A 25717-nucleotide genomic window follows, 5' to 3' on the forward strand; every position below is an offset into this window, starting at 1 on the left:
CAAAAGTTTATCTCTGAAGTGCATTTTTACTTCTATTTCAGCTAAAACTGTCCTCAAGCTTCAGAAAACATACAATAAGCATCAGCATGGGGTCACGTTTCCATATGAATGTCTCCTGTTTCAGAACTCTAGCCATTAGAAAAAAAGCCTAAATATTTTATCCCCATCCAATGTAACCTTTGCAATAATTATGTACCTCTGGCTGCTGCAGCTGCTAGTTACTTGACCCCGAGTGTCATACCCAACAACAAAGCCTCGCTGCTTGAAGTCTGAAAAACACCTCTCCAGGTATTTGTACATCCCCTGTAGCAAATAAACAGAAGATTAGCTCCTGATGCAAGTTTCCACTATAAGTGCCCCCCAACCCCACCCCATTCCCCTTTTAATGCTGAGAATGAACTGAGGGCCTCAAACAGGCTAGGCAATTACATTTCCACTGAGCTGTATCCCAGTCCCAATGCCTGCATTTTACAACTTAAAAGTCTCTAGTTTTTATGTTTAGTGGGCTGCTAATTGACTCAGAACTGGCTTTGGTGTTTATAGACATGCTTACTAACGTGGGAGCAATACTGTTCAATCCACAAATGTGAGATGGCAATCATTTCTCAGATTCTCAAACACATTTAGTATTACAGAAATACCAACTTAGTAACCATAACTCCAATACAATACATAAAACATGAGGGGAAAAAAAGTTAGGAGATGAGGGTCAATAAGGGAAGGGGGTGGGGTGTCAGAAAGAACATTCAGAAGAAATCAGGGAGACTGTTTCTTATTTCAAGGCTCCAGAGGGCAGAATTTTCACCATCTCACTTTATAGTCCAGGCTCACCTGGAACTTGCTATGTATACCAGGCTGGCCTCACTCAGAGAGTTCCATCAGCTTCAGTCTTCCCCTCCCCTGAGTGCAGGGACTAAAGATATGCACCACTATTGCTTAGCTTGCCAATTGGTGTCATCCCTTTAGATCACTAGAGGTCACTCTGGTGCCTGATCTGTCTTCTAACCTATGATTCCCTCTTCCCCCTATTTTACTCCCCCCCACTCAACCTTCCTGTTCCCCAATGACCTACTCTCTCTTCCTCTTCTCCCCCTCTCTTCTTCCCAGCTCCCACTCCCCCCACCCCTCGCTGTGTTCCCCATCTGTTCAGAGGATCTTGCTTCATTCCTCTTCTCTTGAGAGACCACCTCGAATGCCCATTCCTGATAATGAACTTGATGTCTATAACCATCCTGGAGCCTTCATCCAGTGACTGATGGAAGCAGAGGCAAACACCCACAGTTAAACACTGAACTGAACCCAAGAACCCAGTGACAGAGAGAGAGGAGCGATGAGCAAATTGGCAAAGAATGGGCTGGCAAAACCAGCAGAGACAGCTGATCTGAACAGGGGAGAGCTCTTGCACCCCAGACCGACAGCTGGGAGGCCACCATGGGACTGATCCAGACCCCCGAATGTGAGAGTCAGTGAGGAGGCCTGGGCAACCTATGGAGCCCTGAGCAGTGGATCAGTGTTTATCCCTGGAATACAAACAGACATCGTGTGCCCATAACACAAAGAGGGATGCTCTCTCAGCCTGGACTCTTAGGGGAGTGCCTGGACCCTACCCTGAGTGAAATGACAGACTCTAGATATCCCCTATGTGGAAGGAATTGGCAATAGGGTGGGAGGCTGGGGGGGGATGGTGGGGGAGGGTCCGGGCGGAGGGGAGGAAGAGGGAACTGGGATTGACATGTAAAACAAGCTATTTAAAATTAAAATAATAAAAAAATCTAAAAAAATTATGAGACAAAATAAAAACAAACAAAATAAAAAAAAAGATATGCACCACACCCAGTCAAAAGAACTCTTCATGAGGAGGACTGTAGTATGGACCAATGGTTCTTAACCTTCCTAGTGCTGCTAATCTTTACTACAGTTCCTCTTGTTGTGGTGATTCCAGTCATAAAACTATTTCATGTTACTTCACAACTGTAATTTCGCTACCAATATGAATCAGAAATATCTGATATGCAGGATATCTGATATACGACCCCTGTGAAAGGGTTGTTTGACCCCCCCAAAGAGGTCATGATCCACAGGTTGAAAACTACTGTTACAGATATATAAATGATTTCTAACATAAATCTTGGGCAAAGCAAAAGATCCAAATTGGTCTGCCCTTTTTGTTTTTAATAGTACCTTCCTGAACAAAATAGTTTTTTTTAAATTTATAAAGTAAAATAACAGAGTGAGAAAAGAACACATGTAACAGTTTGTAATACTTGCCTGTGTTGACTGTATCACTGTAAGGTCATTAATGTAGCAAAACCCTGCCCCCATGGCAGATCGAAGTCCCGCAGTCCCAAAAGTCATCCGGCAACAAAGACGATCACGCAATTCCTTGTTCATCCCATTCCGTAAGAGATTTTCAATCTGCTCTTTTGTTTTGGGATTCTGTTTAAAAAAACAAAAAACGGATCTAATCAGGAATATAAAATTCTGATACTAAGTCTGTCTGAGGGACCAAAGGTAGACTCATAAGCCTGGTTCATTATATTCCAAAGTTACTTAACTGAGTGTATACACCAGGTTGTGGTAGCGCACGCTTATAGTCCCAGCACTCAGGAGGCAGAGGCAGGTGGATCTCTATGGGTTCGAGAACAGCCTGGTCTACAAGAGTTAGATCCAGGACAGCCTCCAAAGCCAGAGAAACCCTGTCTCTAAAAACAAAACAAAAAAAAGTGTATACTACAAAAATACAGTATTATCTATACATGTATATTGTGTATACATATGTGTATGTATAAATATACATATACACATATATTTTAAAATAGAATATATTATTTATTAAACATCACTCTACTTACTGAATTCCCAAAAGAGCCAGGTCCCATTGAGGGTGATTTACATATACCTATTTTTCTCTAATCTTAAATTTTGTTTTGTTTTTCAAGATAGGTCTCTCTGTGTATCCTGGCTGTCCTGGAACTTGCTCTTTAGACAAGCTGGCCTCAAACTCACAGAGATCTGCCTCCTCTGCCTTCTGCATGCTAGGATTAAAGGTGTGCACCACTACTCCCCAGTTTATAATCTTAAATCTAAGAGCTATAAATAAAATGTCAAGGACTATCTCTGTCAGGATCTCTGTGCTCCTTGACTGTGGATGCAATGCAATCGGACACCTCATTCTACTGCCTTCATGCCTTCTCTGCCATGATAAATGGTCCCCTCAAACTGTAGGCTAAAATAAAAATCTTCCTTAAATTGCTACTTGTCAGGTATTTGGTCACAGTAATGAGAAAAGTAACAAACATACTGCCCATTTTATAATTCCTATATAATTTGAATCTAAGAATATTCTAGTAGTAAACATAACATCTTGAGAACAACCTAAGTCATGTACTATATCATTTAAAAGATTAGAAAACATGGATATTAAAGAACATAGTATCAAAATTAACCACGCCAAATCCTGATATTGTTATTCACTAAAGGAAGCCCATGCACAAAACTCTTCCATAATCCAGTATGTCTAAATTTACAAAACTTTAAATACTATTTTTAAATATCATTGTCAGAGATTTGTGCTTGAACAACAAATACCAGGTTAATAAAACAATAAAGAAAATTTTAAGTTTATCTCTGAACAGAAGTTAAAATAGGAAACTGCAGTCTGAAAATATGAAGGGTGAACACTGCTGACATTTACTTCTGAGGGTCAGCCAGCTTGGAGATCCATTTCCAGAGCCCTGCAGCAGAGCAGGGATCCAGTCAGATGATTTCTTATTAGCTTCAAAGTATAATCATGTTAAAGGAGTATTTCCCTATGTAAAGAATCCATGTGTAATTCTAAGTTTAATTTACCCATCTTAAAAAAATTCACCCAAATTAGCATTATTAAGTTGGTTTAGATAAAAATCTTAGATGGCTATATTAATCATATAAAACAAAATTTACTTGAAAAATAATTTACTAGGAAAAATAAGTTCAGGAAATGAAAATGTTAACTAGACCAAGACTGGAAAGTAAGTTTTGAAATACAACTTTTGTTATCACTTAAGTATAATACTGGATAGGGAAAAATCAACTTGAAAAGTTAAAAATGTCAATTACTGTAGTTTAAAACTTAAGGCTTTCTCGGGATGTAGCTCACTGGTAGGGTGCTTGCTTAGTGCACAGGTCCCAGGTATGATCCCTACCAGTGTAAAAAACAGGGCTAGAGAGATGGCTCAGAGGTTAAGAGTACAGGCTGTTCTTGCAGAGGACCCAGGTTCGATTCCCAGCATCCACATGGCAGCTCACAATCATCTGTAACTCCCATTCTGGGGGATCTGATGTCCTCTTCTGGCCTTCTTGAACGCTGGGAATGCTTGTGGTACACAAACATTATGTAGGCAAAACACCCATACACAAATAGTAAAATAACTAAAATTAACTAAATAATAAGTTGTCAAGCACATACTACGCACCATACACAGAAGACACTATTGGCAGTTCGAGAACTTTACAAAGTTTAATATGTAGTGTGGTAGTAAGGTATGTTTCAGTTTCCACAGAGACAATCATAGGTTCTGAGTGATGTAGCAGTATTTGGCCTAAGTTATTAAGCTAGGGTGAACTGAGGAAAGGGAGCTGAAGGAAGTAATATCTGATCTGATAGATAAGTGAAAAGGTAATATAAACTGAATTGTTGGAGGAGAGGGAGGAGGGGAGTGGGGAGAAGTAGGGAGGGGGATGGCGAACAAGCTGGGAGTAGAAACATAATGATTTCAGTATTCCATTTCCTGAGTTTGAACTGATAGCCACAGTCAGCACACCATCCACTGTCTCCCTACTAGATTGACTCTTCACAGGAACTCAGAAAATGCCAATTAAATCAAGATATCATTTCTATCTGAAGTAAAAACTTCCTCATCTTTAGATAAAAATGATTTCTTGGTTTAATTTTAAGAGTTTTTAAGAGCAGTGCCAGGGAAGAAGAGTGAATTTACTATGGCTGGATAATAACTCACTCCAACTCCCAGGGCAATAATCATTTACTGTCCTTCACAGTTTCTGTGGGCAGGAAGTGTAAGGTTTCTGTTGAAAGACTCAAACATCTGACTGCTGGAGTCACCTCCAGGCTTTCTTGTCATGTCTGGCAGTGATGCTAGCTGTTGGCTAGGATCCAGCAGGCTGCCATATGGAACATCTGCAGAAGGCACTCCTTGTAGTCTGGGCTTCTGCACAATGCTGGGTTCTCAGGGTGAGTGTCTAAATCCAAACCAGTCAGGTAGAAGTTGTACTACCTTTCCTGCCTAGCCCTGGAAGTCAAGCAGCTTTACTTCCACAGCTCCCGTTATTTCTTGAGGCTGTGACAAAGACTCATGACAAAGACTCACCTGGATTCTAGAAGAGGGAACACAGATCCTAACTTTCAACTGAGGAGTGTCAAAGTCATGAAGAAAGGCAAAGAATGTGAGATAAAGTAAGTAAATGACCCCAGCTACTTTTGATGTATACAACTTGTACAAAGGGACTATACAACCTCAAACTTGAAAGTCTGAAATATTGCTTGTCCCAAGAATTTGGGGTAAAGGATACTTAGCTAGTAGCTCAAATATTAAAATAGTCTTAATCCATATCTTAGTTTTTGCTGTTGTGAAGACACACCATGATCATGGCAATTCTTATAAAGGAAAATATTTAATTGGGTGGCTTACAATGCAGAGGTTTTGTCCACTATTATCATAGCAGGACATGTGGCATGCAGGCAGACATGGTGCTGGACAACTTGATCCACAGGCAACAGCAAGTGAGCTAAACTAGGTGTAGCTTGAGCACAAAAATCCACCCCCTAGTGACACACTTCCTCCAACAAGACCATACCTACTTCAACAAGGCCACACCTTCTAATAGTGCCACTCCTATGAACTTATGGGGGGCAACTACATTCAAACTACCACAATTCGCCGGGCGGTGGTGGCGCACGCCTTTAATCCCAGCACTCGGGAGGCAGAGGCAGTCGGATCTCTGTGAGTTCGAGGCCGGGCTGGACCAATAGCCTCCGAAACAACACAGAGAAACCCTGTCTCGAAAAACCAAAGAAAAAAAAACTACCACAATTCAGTTGTTCTATTTCTTGAAATTTATTCCCCAAGAGAAGTATAATTAATCAGGGATGCACATTAAGACTTAGTTATATATCCTCAGTGACATAGCTGGTCTTGCTCAGGGCCAGTTTGGAATGCATGCAATTCTCTTTTCAAAAATAAAACAAAACAAAAACAAACATACCAAAGATTTAGTTATAAGGACACTATTAAAACAATGTTGATAACATTAACTAAAATGTAAGTAAAGTAAACTACATATTCTACAGAAAATTGGTCAAATAAAAAGTATAACATAGGGGCTAGAGATACAGCTTAGTAAAGTGCTTTCCTCCCAAGCATGAGGACCTCAGTTTGATCAGGGCATCAATGTAAAAAGCTGATTGTGGGTAGCATGCGCTTTTAGTCCCAGTATGGGGAGGTGGACACAGGAGAATCACTGGGGCTCAACGGCCACCAGTCTATCCTAACAGGTGAGCTCCAGGCCAATGAGAGACCCTCCTTCAGAGGTAGTAGGTAACATTACTGAAGATGACACCCAAGGTCATCCTCTGGCCACCAAATGCACATGCACCCACAATACCCCCAAACACACATGAACCTGCAAATATAAACAAACACACATATGCATATATATATATATATCACATCCAAAATCTTATTACATTTTAATGATATATGAAACATTCAGGACATCTTAAGAGAGGAAAACTCATAGCTATATATGTAATGATTCCAGGTTTGTAAAACATACATATATACAAAAATACAACTAAAATGTGACTGTCCTTTATTCTTTTCTTTCCTTGTTTCAGGTAATATAACTAGGTGTAATTAGGGAGAAAGCCTACATTAATACCAAAGTTAATCTATGGGCTGCTATCATTTATCAGTTTAGGAAATTTCACAGTTACAATCTTTTCAAATACTGCTACTGGCCCACCCTCTTCCCCCTCTTTGGGTGACTTCAATCAATGGATCTGAGAACTTTTCAGTTTCAGGCCTCATACTCCATACTTCTCTTTAGTCTTCCTCTTAGCATTCTCTCACTACATGTTTCATCCTGAATACTTTCCACTGCCTTATTTGTAGATTACTAATTATCTAACTCTGAGTGTTACTAAATTTGTGCACTGAATTCTTATTTTTGGTTATTGTATTATTTCAGAGTCAGAACTTACATTTTAAAAAATACAAGCTTTTGCATTATTTTCACTTTTCTACCTAATTTATAATTTTCACTCTTAGAATTGGCAACCAGTTATTTTAAAGTCTGTATATAAAAATTTAGCATAAAGTACCTTTATGAGTCAGTTTGTAGTACATTTATTTCTGTGGGTAATTGTTTATTTTGACCTGTTTCTTTATGGGTCTGGTTAACTGACTCTACACTGGATATTATATTTGCAATGATATTAATAGGAACAAACTGAGGCCTGTAACGAAGGTATTTCCTACTGGAGCCAAGTACTGTAGCTGCAATCCAAGCACATGAGAGAGAGTGGCATTCAGAATGATCAGCAATGCAAGGTCATTTTTGGTTACAGAGTAAGTTTAAGGCTACCCTCGGCTACATGAGGCCCTTTCTTAAAACAACAAACACAAAAATGAAGGTACTTAACCCTTACATAGATTTTTTTCTTTTTTTTTTTTGTGAGCACCTGAAATCAACAGCAATCTAAGCTCATTTTAGACTAAGGTTTAGGCCACTCAAATGACTCCCATCTGGGATTTGGTCTGTGTTAGGAGTGCTTATACTGAATCCATGAATTATGTGGCAGCCCTTTGAACTGTCATTCTAAGTAGTAGTAGTGAACCCTAGATTTAATTTTTACCTGTTTATATCAAAGGGATGATGAAAAGACTTCTAAACCTTTTATCTGCCTATCCTGATTAAGAAATTGTGCCTTAGGCAAGTGTTCCTGAATGGTAAACTCGGTTTTCTGAATTTTTGTATACATTCAGACTGACGTTTAGAAGTTTCTTCTATTAGATTTTGACCTAGAAATTCTTGGCTAAACTTGTTGATTATTTAACATCCTGACAATAGTTTATATCTATTCTGTATTTTAGGTAGTTGTTGAGAGAATGTTCAAATTTTCTCATTTGTCACTATTAGAAGTCTATCATACAATAATGTACTATATAGTTTCATTATGTTTAACGTATACATATTCAATGAGATATACTTAGTCTACCTCCCAAATCAGTACTAAACATATATTTCACACACATGCTCCAGTATATATGACATATATATGAATGAGTACATGTGTGCTCTCACATATCACTACACAAAGTTAGATACTTGACATCATGTATCTTGAGGTACATGGCTCATTTAAAGGTTTGTTTCAAGTAAGAAAAGATTCCAGTTTATCAGGGATGTCCTGACACTGAATTTAGCCATAAGAAATACTACAGAACAAAGTTTTACTCTAAGCAGGAACTTAAACAAGACAATATTTAAGCTGTTGACAACTAAGAGTAGCTAGATTTACACTTTAATTACTAAGCAGATTCATAGCCTGATGTACAACACATTATTTTGGAATAAAGAAAACAATAATAATAATAATAACTTTTTCTTTTTAAAAAACAAGGTACAGCCAGGTGTTGGTGGCACACGCCTTTAATCACAGCACTCGGGAGGCAGAGGCAGGCGGATCTCTGTGAGTTCGAGGCCAGACTAATCTACAGAGTGAGTTCCAGGACAACCTCCAAAGCAATACAGAGAAACCCTGTCTCGAAAAACAAAAAACAAAAACAAACAAAAAAAGGTACAATTTTCATATTGTTTTGTTATTAAGCTATAATTATGAACTAATAATTAGAAATGTCTTCTGTATCACATGTATATGTCATCTTTATACATATTATGAGAGTAATGCCTATAAAGCCTTTACACCAGTGCATTTTATGAAACGGGAAGAGTAAAATTAAGGTAAGGGAATGGAAGAGTAGTTGATGGAATATGTGAAGGAATAAATATCTTTTGAAAAAGTTACACGGAAACCTACTACTGTAGAAGCTTCTAACAATATATAAAAACAGGTTAAAAGAGTTAAAATGGAGTTACCCTTTAACAAGGCAACACCACCCTTATTGATATCAGAAGCTAACAAATAAGTCCTGTGCCAGGAATGGGTTACTTCTTTTAGAGTTGCTGGCCAGTGAAGTCCACTAGATATCTCCAAATATTATAGGCTATTGTCACTGCTCTTACTTACCCCATAGTCCTTGATTGTATTTATATTTTTGGTTGTGAGCCTAGCCTTTAACAGCTGAGCCATCTCTCCAGCCCCTTGATTGTATTTATAGACTTTATTGATGAAGACATATCTGAGTCATAGAACATGGAGAAGTAAAGCTGGTATAGACCTAGAAGCTTCATCCCTACACTGGCTAATTTTCAGTGATGGAAGGTGCTATGGAGGAGAAAAGAAATCTTCAATCATACCCAGATATTAACACTCTGAAACTTATAATAAAAGCTGGCATGGCTCACTGATGCAATAGTGGCAAGATCACAGAAGTAACCAACTGCTTTCTGACTGGATTAAGTCCCACTCCACAAGCTTAAACCAATACCTGGAACCATTATTATGACAAGAACCTATGGCTAGGCGCTAGGAGAGAACTACTATATACTATCATTCTGATAAATGCAACTTCTAATGACTTACCATTATACCCATAGATCAATGCAACTCCCAACACTCATCTAAGAAATTTCTATTTGCAGTAGATAGTGATTAACAGATACCTACAATTAGTCAAAGTGCAAAGAAGAAAAGAATGCAGAATACTCAGTCCTAAATGGAACGTTACCCTTTCTTCCCAAGGCTCAGGGATTGTTGCAGAAGAAGGAGCAGAACAAGTATAAGAGCTCAAGGCAGTGGATGACTACAGGGAAACGTTGCTTCAGGACACAGCAGTGAAGATGCCCATAAGAACTCATAGCAGTAGCAACAACATACACAAACCTATGAAACCTCAAGCCAGACCACATCCCAGCATGGGGATGGGAGCTGGGCATGAATCCCACTCCTCCCTTCAAAACCGTTGGCAGTTGTTAGCTGCCAGAGGAGAGAGAGATTTCTTTAAAAGCATAGCCCCTGATAAGCAAACTACTTTCCAGAAGAAGACCATATATCTGAGAATATCTAGGCAACACAAATGGGTCTTGATGGGTTCTAAAAAATAAAATTAAAAATAAAGGACACAAAGTAGGAAGGGTATTGCAGTAGGGGTGGATCTGGGAAGAGTTAGGGGAGAAGGAGTGACTATGATAAAAATACACTGTATAAGCCTTCAAAGAACTAATAAAAAATTTAAAAAGAGAAAAATAAGGGGAGGAATCCTAAATAAAAGCTATACTTAGATGTGTTCAGCATCACTAAAATTAGGGTTATTGCTGATGTGGTTTTGTTTGTTGTTTTTTGTTTGTTTGTTTGTTTGTTTTTTGGAGGGGAGTAGCACTACTAGGGATTAAACCAAATCAAGTTTTCTACTATTGCTCTACTCCCTCTGCTCCCCACCTCACCCATAAAATGTTTCATTTTAGGAAGGATCTCACTAAGTTGCCCCAGTTGCCTTGAGCTTGAGCTCCTCCTGCCTCAGCCTCCTAAGTAACTGTGGGTAAAGGCCTGAACCAGCAGTTTATTTTTTTGTTTTTGTTTTTTAAATCAGAAATATTTTTAAGATGTCCAATGAAAAATAGTGATTTATCAGGTAAAATATCACATTATTGGTAAAGTTAGAATTATATCTTCCAGGATAAAAATTATATGAATTAATTAAAAAGATTATCTGAAAGGAAATTTTTGAAATAATTAAAGGGGCCTTTTTTTTTTAATTGTTTGAGATAGAGTTTCATTGTGTTCCTCAGGCTGACATTAGCAAACATTTCTAAGTTCACTTGATCCTCTTGCCTCTGTCTCCAAATCACCAGGGCTATAGGTGTACTATGCTTGCTAAAGCTTATTTCTTCATCATTAAAAAAAAAGTCAGTGACTCATTAAAAAAGTTAAAATCTATGAAAACAGTTTGTAGAAAAGCACATAAAGATTTAAGTCTAGAAAACATACTCAGCCTCATTTTTTAAAAATGGAAATTAAAACAAAATACAGTTTTTGTTTTCATGCTAGCAAAGAAAAATATTTGGTATTGAACTGTGGAGTCAAGAATTTGAGAAAGTTAAGGCTCCATCTCCCCTGGGCTGGAATTGTGTGCATGGGTCACCACACTTGGCTGCTTCTACACTGTTTCAATGGAACTGACAATTCATACTGCTAACAAAGTCTGAGCAGACATGCATCATATTGATTTAATAGGGAAATAAATATTTCTAGTGAAAAAGAATCTAGGAAAGCAAGAACTTTTACATATGGTGGGCAGAAGAATAAATCATTCACTATGGAGGGTAATTTGGGAAAATTTTATGTCAAAGTTTAAATGCATGAAACCTAACTCAATAATTGAATTTCTGAGAACTGATACTAGAGAAACACATAGATGTGTCTGAAGATGGTGCATTACAAACATTACAGGGATGATAATAAGCAAAATAAGGAGAAAAGAAATGTAAGTGCCTATCAGTTAAGACTGGATAATTAATTTGGCCCATCAACTCACTAGAATTCTATTCAGCTCTTAAGTGAATGAAGCGTTTCTACACATACACTGATGAAAAGTATTTTAAATGGGGAAAAAGCAAAGGGTGAAACACAAGTAGGGTACATGTTAAGTTTCTATGGAAATATATGCAAATACTGCCTAATGTTTCTGGATTTTTTTTTAGCTGGTTAGGGGAAGCCAACAGAGACAATAAGTAGTCAAGTACCTTTCATACCTATGTGTATATGGTCTGTTCTAAGTAATTAATAGTTTTACAGAATGGAAATCTGGGTGTGGTAGCACATATCTATAATCTCAACACTAAGAAAGCTGAAACAAGAGGATCTCTAGTTCAAGAGCAGCCTGGGTTAACAAGTTTAAAGGTAGCCTGTGCTGTGTGGAAAAATTCTATCTCCAAAAAAACTATGTAGAATGAAAAATACTGTAAGTACAGAAATGTGGTAAACAGAAAAAAAAATCAAGTGTACTATGGCAGGGAAGCATAAGGCAAAGAAAAAAAAAGACAGACATACTGACAAACACTAAATGGGAAAAGAGAAAAATATTAAAGATATCAGATGATAATTCAAATTATTTACACTAATTTTGTGAATATAATTATAGACATCAAAGATTTGACTATTCACTGGATACTATCTAGTAACTTCCTCTCCTAACCCTTCACAACTAGGTAAGGGATAAAGGTCAAGATCAGTTTGCGGCTAGGCATAGTAACTCACACGTTCAATACTAGCACCAAGAGGCAGAGCAGGCCAGCCAGAGCTACACAGTGAGACCCTGTCTCAAAAGCAAGAAAACAACAAAACCACAATTTGCATTAGCCTTTCTGAGGTGGTTCCCTGGAGTAAAGTTCAGAGGTGCCTCCAGGACACTGGTGTCCAGCCATGTTTTCTGGGCAGGTCCATAGTGCCAACATTTGAAGAGCATTTAGTACTGGATGATGCTGAAGGCATTACACTACAATAACTGTTTTCTTTTTAAACTTTTAAAAGATGCTGGTGGGTACAGGAGCAGACTATCTGGAAGATGACCATATCCGTCTGTCATAAGGCAATGGAAGCCCTCCAACATCCAAATGAGTACTACTAACTCGGATCACACCAAAAACTTACTCTTGTAGAACACTAAGACCTGACTGCAAAAAAGCTGAGTACTTACTAAGCTCTACCATGAAAATGTGAATCACAGAAATGAAACTGTGACCAGTTTTGAAATTTCTATACTGAAGTAGGATCACTCATAGGATCTCAGATCTTTGACTATAGATAATTAAAAAAAATGTATGTACATTCATTTAAGTATTAAATACAAAGGTCAGAAATCTAGAAGTAGTCAGGTGTTTACTGAGTATTCTTAATTAAATAATTTTATGACAGCATTATGAAGTTAGCTATATGAACTGGAACAAGTAGCTCCAATTTATAAATTATGTAAAAATTAAAATATAATCTAATGACCTTAAGAACAAAATAAAATCACGTGTTACATAAAATGTTTGTGGTTTTTTTCTTCTGACACCAAATATGTGGTGTTATAACAGGCACTTAGAAGCTGCTTTTGCTATAATGTATTGGATAGCAACCAGCAGGGCCACTGTCTTGGTCAGACTGCTTCATTATGTGCATTCTCCTTATGCATAATTCTTCTCCTACTTAAACCTAAAAATATTAGTACCTTGATTTTTATCTGTTCCTTTTGTATGGTGTCAGGGTGAGAATGCCCCCACCCTGACAACCATAGGCTCATCTGTTTGAATACGTGGTCCCAGTTGGTAGAACTCACACCATTCCTAGTGTCTCTTTCTCTACTTACGTGTCAAGGTACAGTGAGCTCTCATCTACTGTTCCAGCACCATACATGTCTGCTGCCATACTTCTCACCACTAAGGTCACTGACTCTAGCCCTGTAAGCCCAACTAAATATATTATACTTTACATTGGTTATGGTGTTTACCACAGCAATAGAAAAGCAACAGAGACCACATGAATTGATTAAATTTCTGTTTTTCTAGCATCACTTGTCTCTTCAACTGGTGAACTGAGACAGTAGTAGTCTAGTCTGGTGGGACTACCAGAGCCAGGGTTTTTGCCCTAAAGTTCCAGTTTACAGTGTCCTTCCCAATATCCATCAACTCTCTACTTCTCTGGCTATTAACTGAGTATTCATAACTTAATCTAATTCTGCCACTACCTACCCAGCATGAGACCAGATCTTGAAAGTAAAGGATTTAGTCCGAAGTATTGCCCCACTTTGGAATTCCCAATGCAAATTCTGCATTACTCATTACTTCTAAATGAAGGATTATAGAACCATAAAAGGGAGTTCTCATTGACCAGCTCTTCACATTCAAAACTGTTCTAGAATGCCTCATAAAACTCGAGAGACTAGTTTAGTTCACCAGTTTATTATAAGACTGTTACTCAGAAACAGTCAATGGAAGAGATGAATAAGGCAAGATGTGGGGGAAGGAGGGCGGGGCACCCATTCTCTAGCTAGTAGTCCTCCCAGCACTTTGGATCCAGGTTCAAGAGTTGTTACAGAGCCCAATTTCTAGTCCCCTAACCTTTTTTCACCAGAGGTCAGCAGCTAAGTGAGAGGCAGAAAGTCTACCTGGTCATTCTGGTGATCAGCCTATTCTAAGGCTGTCCAGGGGGTCCATCTAACCATAAACTCAGATGGGATCAAAGGTGTTGTTACGAATAACAAAGGATACTTCAATAACTCAGAACACCGTGCTAAGAACCAGGAACAAAAACAGACATATTTCTCATAATGGAATACAAGATGACAGTAAATCTAAAGCAAATGAAATATACACTTGTATGTTTTGTATGTGTACATATATATGTATATGTCTTAGACTACAAATAATAGAAAAGAACTTACTGGTTCTCTAATGGATGGCTATAATTAAAAATAGAAGAGAAAAAACAAAAGGAAAAAAAACAGCCCTAGTTAAGGTATAAAGCAAAAACAAAGGCACAAAAATGATAGCATATTTTTAAGATGAAATGATTGATCAGACATACAAATTCAGAAAATTTGGAATTAGTATTGGGCTTCTGGATCAATATAAAAGCTAATCACATCTCTGTACTTTAGCAAAAGGAATTTTAAATGCCATTAAAAAAAACATGTACCATTAGCTTCCTATGAGGCCAAGTAAACTCCAGCCATATCTGACTAGCTTGGTCTAGTCTCAAACTAGAAGGTTGAGTATGACCTTCAATTCATGATCCTTAAACTTCATCTCCCAAATGCTGGGATTACAGAACATGCACCTCTATGACCATGTTCAGCCCTAGCTGTTCTAAAAACTTTAAGTCTGCTCAGGGAGACTTACATCCTGCCACCAACATCTGGAGGAGACTCCCAACCAGTCACAGATGCTTCACATAGTATTCCAATGGCAGGACCCACTGATATTGTCATGGCAACCAGCATAACTGAGGCTTTTCTTTAGGAAACTTCCTTTCATCCATGATGGCTTCAGGTTACTCTACATAATTGTACCCATAGTTGTCCCACTTCCTCCCAGATATCCTAAATTTGATCTGGAAGGAGCACCTCCCAACCATCCCCATGGCAGGTGATGTGTGCACATGTGTGTATAGCTGCATAAGCAATACTCTGCTCATTCTCCTCTGAGCATCCCAAAATACCTCTTTTGTCCACTCACCTGCTGATACTTCAGTTCTGGCTCCAATAAAGCCTCATCTGACTAGTGCTGCCTACTTTTGATCTGCATCACAGGCTGAGCTTGTAATAGGAAGAGTAGACAATTCTGGGCTCTCAGCCCCAGGCATACCCAACAGCAGCAGCTAGAAGGTGCCTGAAGAGGTCCAGACACTACTGAGTTGAGACTTACTACAGAAGTGTTAAGGTTGAGAACCTCTAGTCTAGAGCTATAATCCTAAGAGCAAATGATCTAAGAGTAGCAACACTCTAGCTCAGAGTTGCTGGCTCTAAGGAAATTATACTCTGATTTACATTTTAAGCAAAAGAACCCTCAGCTGATTGGCAACAAGATAGCCTATAGTTAATGAGTAACTAAAAACAAAGATAACCTAGAATGGCCAGCCCCAAGATATTCAAATCGTAACGTTAGCATACTAGCAAGGGTTTTAATTTAGCTTCAATGACATAAGGAAAAGAAGAGCCATCTCAGAAGAGAAACAGACAATACAAAAAAAGACCTCAATGTTAATTTTCCAAATTTTAATCCACCCGAGAGTTGCTTGAGGTAGTTACTCTCATTTTTAAAATTCTCTTTAACCTTTATACAAACTCAGGCTCAGAGTAGAGCCAGTATTTTGAATCTAAAATAGACTTGAACTGATGTGCCTTCTAGGAGCCAATCCCTCTTCTCTAACTGTGATTAAGCTGGAATTATACTCAATTTACTGTTGATTTTTGGCTGACTAATTTTGCTGTGGTATATAATGATGATGAAAAAGATTGGAGTTGTGGCAGGTAGTCCTGAGACTCAGAAAGGTAGCATTCAAATTTTTACATTAAGTTGCTCATAGAACTTTTTAGGAAAATTAAACCATTAGACTTATTAACAAATTTATTTTTCTCTATTTTTAAAAGAAGACACAGAAAATGCTCAACATTTTAAATATTGTTGAATGATAATATCTTGTTAAATTTAAATGAGATCTTCTTAAACAAATTACAGATGCATTTAAAACTCCTCTCATATTTAATACTTCCTCCAGTATAAACGTAGGAAGAGTAGGATTTTCTCTGAATTTCCTTCATTAAATTTTTGTTGTTTTAACTTAAAAGTAATCTAATTATTTTTTAAAATATCATTTTAAATTATTTCAATGCAAGAAAACAAATAAAATAAAATATTACATTTCTAATATAAGTAGTTAATATATGAATTTTGAAAATGTGGGTGCATATTATCTGAACTCTAAACAGCATACAAGATTTTCAGAAGTTATAATTTCTTTGCAAAACACAAGTCATTAATAAAATATGGCAAATATAGCCTTATCATGCTCTCTAAGTAGTTATCTCATAGAGTTGTTAGATCTGTAATTTGTATAAAATTTGATTCATATTTCTATAAAATAAGTGATCTAATCTTATATCTCCAAATATCAAAGAACTATTACAAAACTGTAAGCAAAAGTTTTCAAATTAGAGAGCTAATAGTGTACTATAATTCAGATAAACATGAATTCACTGTTGGCTTTTGGTGCTGGGGGCTGAATCTGGGGCCCTGTGCATGCTAAACTAATGGGCTCTACAGTAAGCTATACTCCCAGCACTCACTTCATCTATTTTTGTAATTTGCATGCCATGGGAAAAATATGCTTTGTAAAGCCATTGAGAATGCAGGTATTTTCTAAGTATTGAATCTTTAACATTGTTATATTTTCTAAGTGTTTTATGAAGAGAAAATAAGAACACTACCAAGCATTTTCTACCACTAATTCATAAATAATGAGGCAAAACACTATCCATATCCATCTGTATTTACCTATGTTTCTTCAAATTAGTTTCAGAAGTTTTCTGTATACTTTTATTATAAGTTACACTTACCAAGATATACTTTATACTTACACAATTAATAGTGAGTTTTGCTTTTTTAAAGGTTCAATTTAAACAAGTATATAGTCACATTACTAATACTAGACTATAGAGTAGTGCCTAAAAAAATAGCAATACTGCATTGATCACAAAATATACAACTACCATAGATCTCACATTAAAAGTCTTTGGCACAACAGACTGTCAAAAGTTAGCCACTATCCTATTGTGGTGGATTGAAAGAAAATGTTCCTTAAAAGGAGTGGCACTATTAGGAAGTGTGGCCTTGTTGGAGGAAGTGTGTCACTGTGGGGTGGACTTTGAGGTCCTTTTTGCTCAAGCTTCCCTCAGTGTGACTGTCAACTTCCTTCTACCTTCTGGTCAAGAGGTAGCTAGAACTATATCTGCCTGCATGCCTCCATGCTCCCTGCTATGATGATAATGAACTGAACCTCTGAAACGGTAAACTACAACCTCAATTAAATGTTTTCTTTGTAAGAGCTGCCATAGTCATGGTATCTCTTCACAGCAATAGAAACCCTAAGACAATCTCCAAAACTGTGAGCCCAAATAAACCGTTTTTTCTTTATAAGAGAAACATCCATAGTGACTTGTTATCATGATGTAAAACTGACTAACACAATTGACATTCAGAGTTTTAAATTTTTTTACTGCATAAAAATTAAATATTTCTAAGTGAAAAATAATACAAGAAAATCCTGCAGCAGGAAAAAAAAACTCACTTACAACAAGAGATTTTCTAACAAGATAAGCTCTGGTTAGCTGAAAACTAAAATGCTTTTTTATCTGAGAAAATTATTTTTTATTTATAATATTATGGTCTTTTTACTCTTTGGGACATTAAAATATGACCGTTTTCATACTTTGATAAGATACAGTACTATGATGTCTAATCCTGTCAACTTGATGGGTTTGGGATCACCTAGGAAATACAGCTTTGTGTCTGCGGGGCATTTCCTCAGAGATTTAACTAAGGTAGGAAGAACCTTCATTCTAAATGTGGGCATCATCTGTGGGCTGGAGTCCAAGACTAAATAAAAAGGAAAGGCAAGTAAAGTACTACCATTCATCTGGCTAAAAATATGATGTGCCAGCTGACTCGTGTTCCTACTGCTATGCCTTCCTTGTCATGATGGATTACACCCTCAGAGAAATGTCAAAATAAGCTCTCCTCCCTTAAGTTCCTTTTGTTACATATCTTGTCATAACAATGAAAAAGTAACTAACACAAGTGCTTATTCAATTATTTAGTTGAAAAGGTCCTATACAGGATTGATGGCAAAGCTCATGCTGAATCTCTGGCTCTTTTGCATCAAAATAAATCGCTTTCTATTAACTCTCAACACCAGAGGGCAGCAGCCTCAGTACTAACAAGCAATTTCAACAGCCATTAGGAAGGCAGAAAGCATGAATCGAAGCACATAGTCCAAACCCAAAATCATTATATGATCTATTGGTGTGTAACAGTTTTCTCTGAGACTAAACCGTTCCGCCCTGTAGGGAAGCTCTGTAAGCAGGTGGATTAAAAAATTTAAAAACATTCCCTGAAAGTGACCAGATTCCCTAGGTCCCTCCCTATCAGAGTAAGCAGAAACCACCCAACCAGCCTGGAAGAAGTTTGAACCAACTGAGGCACTTAGAAAGAACACTCTCAACAGGCAGGTTGCAGGCTGTGTGGTGTCCTTCAAGTTCCCAGATTTGTGAGCTGGGATGACGCAGCTGTCTTTTGAATCATTTCTGTTCCTGTGAGTAACTCCTCACCTATATTCTTGAAAGGAACCTCAATAAAACTCATTGCTTCACCAAGGCGGAGTTTGGTGGTATCTGTACTTTTGTCTGTAATGGGATTCCTATCTGGGGTGAGTATATCTCAGATACCTCAGACAGGGGTCTACTCTAAATCTTCTGTGTTTTGTCTCCCCAGCAGTTTTGCTACACAAAACCTCTACACTTTGTTTTGCCACCAAAATGAAATCCTATCCACAACATGGATAAATAATGAGGACATTGTGCTGATATAAGCAAGTCACAAAAGATAAACACTGTATGACTCTATTCATATAAGGTACCTAGTGTAGTCAAATTATAGAAATAGAAAAGAGAATGGTGGTTTTCAAGGGAAAGAGGAAGGAAGAAACAAGTTATTTAATGGGCATAGAGTTCCAGCCTAGCAAGATGAAAAATTCTGAAGGCCTGATCTACAAGAATATGAATATTTTTACAGAAACTAATCAACCATATACACCCTTAAATACAATCAAGATTGTTACTTGTATGAATTTTTCACCATAATTAAAAAAATTAAATGCTACATTCTATCTTCTGGTTGACCATCAAAAGAGAAAATAACATAATTACTAGGTTAAGATGCTTTAAATAGTGCTTAATTTAGACTCTTGGCATACTCCTGTGCTATCTGAAAAGAATTCAGTTTCTTACTTAAGCTTTATCAAATAATTATTCAAAATTAGGTCATGTTTAATTTGCTTTATTTTTGGTCAATAGTTTACTTAATTCTTTTTTTTTAAGGTCATGGTGCCATGCCTGCTAGGCAAGCATTATACCACTGAGCTACACCCTCAGCCCTATTTCCTTCCTTTTTGCTTTTGCTGACCTACCCACTTGCCTCTTTCCCTTCCTTCCTTTCTTCATAGGTGACTGCTTAATTGCTTTTCTGATGTTGATAGAAAAGACATGCCATCTTTACAACATCACTAATGCCTTAAAAAACAAAGCAAAACACTAAGACACCGACATTGCATTCTATTATTTCTTGATGCGCACTGTGGATCTAGCCAGGATTTCTTATTCTATATCAAACATTTCTTTTTTTTCTGTTTTTTCAACTTTCATTTCCTAGAGCTCATTTTTGTTTCTAGTTGATATTTTATACTCTTATTTCTTATGATGAAATAATTCTCTGTTTTTAATTTATAATTTTGAGGTTTTATGTTCTTCCTTGTACCTCTTTTTATATATGTACCTACTGCTTTATCTTGTTGTTCATATAAACTATTTTCTTCATTTAGATTGATACTTAGTTATTAATGGTCACAGGTTGTCCTGGGAAGTTGGCATTAGCCTTCTCTGTTTTGTATACACAGTATGTTTTCTGCCAGCATCTTCTTTTTTTTTTTTTTTTTTTGGTTTTTATGAGACAGGGTTTCTCTGTATTGTTTCGGAGGCTATCGGTCCAGCCCGGCCTCGAACTCACAGGGATCCGCCTGCCTCTGCCTCCCGAGTGCTGGGATTAAAGGTGTGCGCCACCACCGCCCGGCTCTGCCAGCATCTTCTAAACTAGAATGGTCAGTTGGAATTTCTATATCTGCAAGTTATTGTTCTGTAGATTTTATTTACAGATTAAATTATTTAATTTTTCAAAAGAATAACTAAAGAACTAATAATACAACTATCAAATTTTGGGCTATAGCCTAAATGTGGCCTGTACCCCAAGGCTTCCCATATCAAAGGCTTGGTCCTCAGTCTGAAAGTGCTGAGGTAGTAGAACCTTTAAAAGTTGGGTCCCTTTGGAAGGTAACTGGGTCACCACCAGAGGCATTTCCCTAGGGGTTCTGTGGAAGAGTATTAACAAGAACAAGCTGTAATTTAAAGAAGAGAGAAGAAGAGGTTAAATGGAGAGGAGAAAAATTAAAATGCCAGGCTTACCGCTCCCTGCTCTCTGGCTTCCTGCCTCACTGTGTAATTCTTTATACATATGTATCTGTCAGGATTCCATCAGCCATGAGACTCTAGAGGCCAATCAAATGTGGCTACTCATCTCATACTTACTGAGCTAAGTAAACCTTGCTTTAAACATTACCCAGTCTCAGCTACTTACTATAGCAATATAAGACTGACTAATAAAGGAAGCATGGGGAATTAATTCACAGCCTTTTTCTTCTGGTCAATTTGTTGACAAATATTCTTATATTTTTGGTTGTGAGCCTAGCCTTTAACGGCTGAGCCATCTCTCCAGCCCTGTTGACAAATATTCTATTGTTAAAAATCACTGGCTTAGACTGATGTCCTTTATGTCTTTTCCAGGCTCTTTATAAGCCTAACATATCTTCCACTTCATATTGTACTCTTTCTTAACACAGATCTACATTCTGAGATCAGAATGATCTACTTACTACTTATTAAACTGCCATGGCAAATTCCTGCCTCCACATTGTCTTCAATATATAAGACCTTTGCTGCTGCTGATACAATCAACAGAGCAGCTCTGTCCTGTGTCCTAGTTCCCCTCACTATGTACCCATCCATGCTTTACCAGTGCTTAATAGCTTAGATACATTGTTTACATAATTAAAATTCACATCAGAACAGAATCAACAGACAGTTGTGATATTAAAGAACCTGGACTTTAGGCAAGGATTGCCTGTCTGTAACTTGACAAGCATGAAAATACTGAAACAAACAGGAAGGAGGTATGAGCCTTATTTAGAGCAGAAGAGAGAATCTTGGTGGTAGACTTATCTGTGCACAACTGATAGGAGGAACTTCTTGATCCATGGACTTACTGGGTTATAGTAGTAGCACAGCCTCACACAGCGATGGATGCAATCACATATTACAAGCTGATGTGGAATATATTTGCTTCCCTGTGATTTGGCTTCATGATCAACAAAAAATCATTGGGCTATTTGCTTCTCTATGGTGTATATACCAAATGCCTAAATTAGAAACATATCTACTTGACTACTGCATTTATACCATAAACCATAAGTTAATAAAACATTGTTCTTAAATCAGCCATCGGTTTCTATGACCTTGAGCTGAGTGAACTCATTTTGAGACTAGGGAAATATACTAAACAAAAGCCTGGAGATCAGATCCAAGTCCCTACTGCAGCTAATCAGCAAATCTGGTTAAAAACAAAGAGTCTCACTCTGTTTAGGCTGACATGAAACTCACTATGTAGTCCAGGCTAGCCTCAAACTCTTAATTGTGCCTCCTGTGTCAGCCTCCCAAGTGATGAGATTATAGGTAAGAGTCACCACGCTGGGACTATCTTCTGGCACTGTTTTCTTTTTGACACTTACATACACTCTACTTGCTGAAGGCCACTGAAGATATACTAAATCTCTTCTACCCACTAAGCTAACTCCCAAGTCTGTTACTAAATCTCTTCTACATCTGGTTTTCACATACCTTTCCTAAGATTTCTATGTACCCTAACCTCTGGCAGACACAAATGTGTTAACTACATACATTCAAGTTTCCATCTTTCCAATTTAGTCTTCCTTCTCCATCTTAGCAAATCTCAGTGTTAACTAATTGAGAAAATTCAACACAAATAACATCTTTTTATGGAGACTTTTCAATGTACGGCAAGCTACCAAATCAAAAATTAATAATGTTGATGATTGTGGCAAATAGCAAATTACCTTGAGACCAATTTATAACTTATTACATGCCTCATCAGTCTTCAAGAATCAGTAACATTATCTTGTCAGGGTTCCTTAATTGATATTAATCAGGAGTTGAGTTCAGACTCTCTGCATTAAAATACTATATGTACTGTCAATGTACAAGGAAATACTTAAATTTCATTTTGTACTCTAAATTTCAGTGACCTAGGAATTAACCTACTTTACTTAAGCATCACTCTACAGAAGATAAACATTTGTTTCTCATATAAAAGTATTTTTCCCATTAAGAAAGTGATCAACACTATATAAATAATAAAATTTTTAAATCTGTTCTGCTGTTAAGGCACTTATTTATTGTTCTTTATATTTTATTTGGGAGTCTTTGTTTTATCTCCTCTTTTATGTTCATTGAGGTCTACATTTATTTCATGTTTCTCCTGCAGACTTTCCTGTTCTCTTTATGTGCATCCCATGTTCTCACAAAGTTTTCTTTAAGCTAGGAGGTGGTGGTGCACGCCTTTAATTCCAGCACTCAGGGGGCAGAAGCATGGAGATCTCTGAGCTCAAGACCAGCCTGGTCTACAAAGTGAGTTCCAGGACAACCAGGGCTACACAGAGAAACCCTGTCGTGAATTTTTTTTAAAAAAAGTCTTCTTTACCATCCCACTCCACAGATCAGTCTCACTTTTGAACTCCCATTAAGAACTGAATGCCGGAAACCTCTTTTATTGCTACTGGACCTGTTGTATTATTTTACATGTATTTTACCATCCTTGAATATTTCTACATGTCAGCAGTATCTGGGCATAGCACAGACAATAAGTATTAATTCATTCAACTGGGACATTCATTAGGAAAAACAAAGTCAAAGCTGATCCTGAAAGAGAAAAAGAGTCTATTTTTAGTGTGGTCCACGAATCAGCAATCACCTGGAAGCTCACTAAGGCTGACTGTCAGGCCCCACCCTAGCTGTCTGGTCAGGAACTGCCTTTTAGGATTCCCACATGACCTGTTAGCACTTTCAGGTATGAGAAACACTTGTTCAGACTTTAGAAGAATGATTAGAACATTTAAGATATATGTAACCCAGTAACCCCAAATACTTCATTGTAATTGCTTATTTGTTGGGCTTCCTTATCTACTAACTGAAGGCTTGCTGAGGGCAAGAATTCTTTCTATCTTTCTCACCACCAGTGTTTCCACACCGGCCTAGAACACTCGGTATTTGTTTTCTTCTTCTTGAACGCATGAATGACTGGAAAAAATGAAAATAAACTGTTTCAGAAAGCTAATATAGGTAGTTCTTTTGTATAACACTATCTCACATACAGCCATACAAACCCCTTAATTCAACTATTAAACAGTTTTAAAATGTGCTGCGTTCTCTATTTTAGCGGCTGCATCGAATGTATTTGACAAAGCAAACAATTGATTATCATCTTGTCCTCTGAGAGAACCTCCAGGCGCCTCTTTTGCAAGTGAAAACGCTGCATTTTAATTCGAGTTATCTCCAATCCATCCTATATGCCTGCACAAGGGGGAGGATGAGAGCAGTAAAGATGGCATGGCAAGGCAAGGCAACAGCAATTCTGAATTTCTAGATATCTGGTCAGAATCTGTCTTTAAGATCCCCAGATGATCTGTTGGAACCTTATGGTTCGAGAAGCAATGGTGTAGACTCTAAAAGTATAATTAGGCTAGTCAACATATATATGACCATGATTCTTTAACAGAATACTTCAGAAAATAACTGTCAGTAGAGGAATGAAATAAGAGGAGAACCCCTGTCATTTTCAAGAGCAAAAGGTGATATCAGAAAATAGAGCGAAATGGACTAGCGATTACTTAGTGACAGAGGGTGGAAACACCACCAGACCAACACCAAAGCAGACAGTGGTTAGCAACGTACAAGAAACGTACCAGAAGCCACTTTCAGGTTCTGCAAAGAAGGAAGTCACGGGAGAAAGGGGAGTATTTTTGAGAATAAGATGGTACACAGTGGAGGGAAGAGGGTGACAAGGAAATAGGCTGCAGTGTATCCTATTGCTAAGGGAAAGCTACTGCAGATGCCGCTGCCCAGCCCAGCCCTCCCGAGGGAGGCAGCCCCTGCATAGGTGAGCGGCATCGCCCAACTCCGCTGGCCCTGCGGTGGCCGGAGCCATCTCCCCCGGAGCCTGCAAAGCCCTGGGTGGGTACCGAAAAGGGCGGACTGTGAGAGGGTGGGTAGGAAGAGGGGACGGATGCTCGGGTGCCCAGGTACCCACCTTGTCCCAACGCAGCCACTGCCCGATGGCCGTGTCGAGCTGGGGGTCCCCGGTGAGGTAGGGGGCGTGGAGCAGGTTAGAGTTCAGGTCACCATCTGCGTTCTCAGCCATGGCAGAAACGCGGCTATGCGGGCCCGAGGGGCGGGTAAAGACGCCGAGTCCGGGTGCCCTGGGTGCGCTCACCAGGGTGTAGACGCCCCTTCCTCGGCGAAGGGCATCGGCGACCAACCGCCCGTTCAGTCAGCGCCAGCTCCCGGCGCAGCTTCAGCGAACCGGGAGAGAGGGCGGAGACTGCCACCCGCCTCCCAGCACACCAGCTCCGGATCTCAGCTCGAACTGACTGAGGCGGGCGTGAGGCGAGAGAACAACAACAGTCCCAGATGTCTGGGTCGCCGCCTTCGCCCGCGCCGCCTTAGGCCCCGCCCCCGCGCAGCCTGCCCCGCCCCCGCCCGCTCCTGCCGACCCAAGCGCCCGAGGCATGAGGCGCGCTCGCGCCCGGAGCCTCCGCAGCGGCGTTTGCTTTCCGCTGAGGCAACTGTGCACAGCTGGCTCTATTTTTTTTTAACGCTGTTCCCCAGCTGTCTTTCCCTTGTTACCCGCCCCACACTCGCACGTGTGTCCCCACCCGGTGTCCCAGCGCCTCAAGCAGCGCGCCTCAGCGCTCTCTAGAAGAGTCCCCCGGCGCGCGCAGGCCCCACCCTCCTCGCCCCGGGGCTCCGTTTTACTTGGGAGACTTAGGTGGCGCGCGTGAAGCCTCATGGGAGTTGTAGTTTTTCCCCTTTCCCCGAGCTCG

At 38.7% G+C, this 25717-nt stretch overlaps 1 protein-coding gene across 1 annotated transcript in view; it reads right to left on the bottom strand.

Moving 5' to 3' along the window:
* The window catches only part of Pgm2l1 (phosphoglucomutase 2 like 1), a 49789-nt gene extending 24456 nt beyond the window's left edge, over window positions 1-25333 (bottom strand). The window contains exons 1-3 of the mRNA XM_005073997.4: window positions 24925-25333; window positions 2269-2436; window positions 197-303 (exon numbers count right to left, since the gene is read on the bottom strand). Of these exons, the coding sequence (XP_005074054.1) occupies window positions 197-303; window positions 2269-2436; window positions 24925-25035 (386 nt within the window). The 5' untranslated portion in view covers window positions 25036-25333. The remainder of the gene's footprint in view (window positions 1-196; window positions 304-2268; window positions 2437-24924) is intronic.
* Window positions 25334-25717: the final 384 nt, after the last annotated feature.

The sequence above is a fragment of the Mesocricetus auratus genome, unplaced genomic scaffold (genome assembly GCF_017639785.1).
Source record: "Mesocricetus auratus isolate SY011 unplaced genomic scaffold, BCM_Maur_2.0 Super-Scaffold_4256, whole genome shotgun sequence".
NCBI classification, from domain to species: Eukaryota; Metazoa; Chordata; class Mammalia; order Rodentia; family Cricetidae; genus Mesocricetus; species Mesocricetus auratus.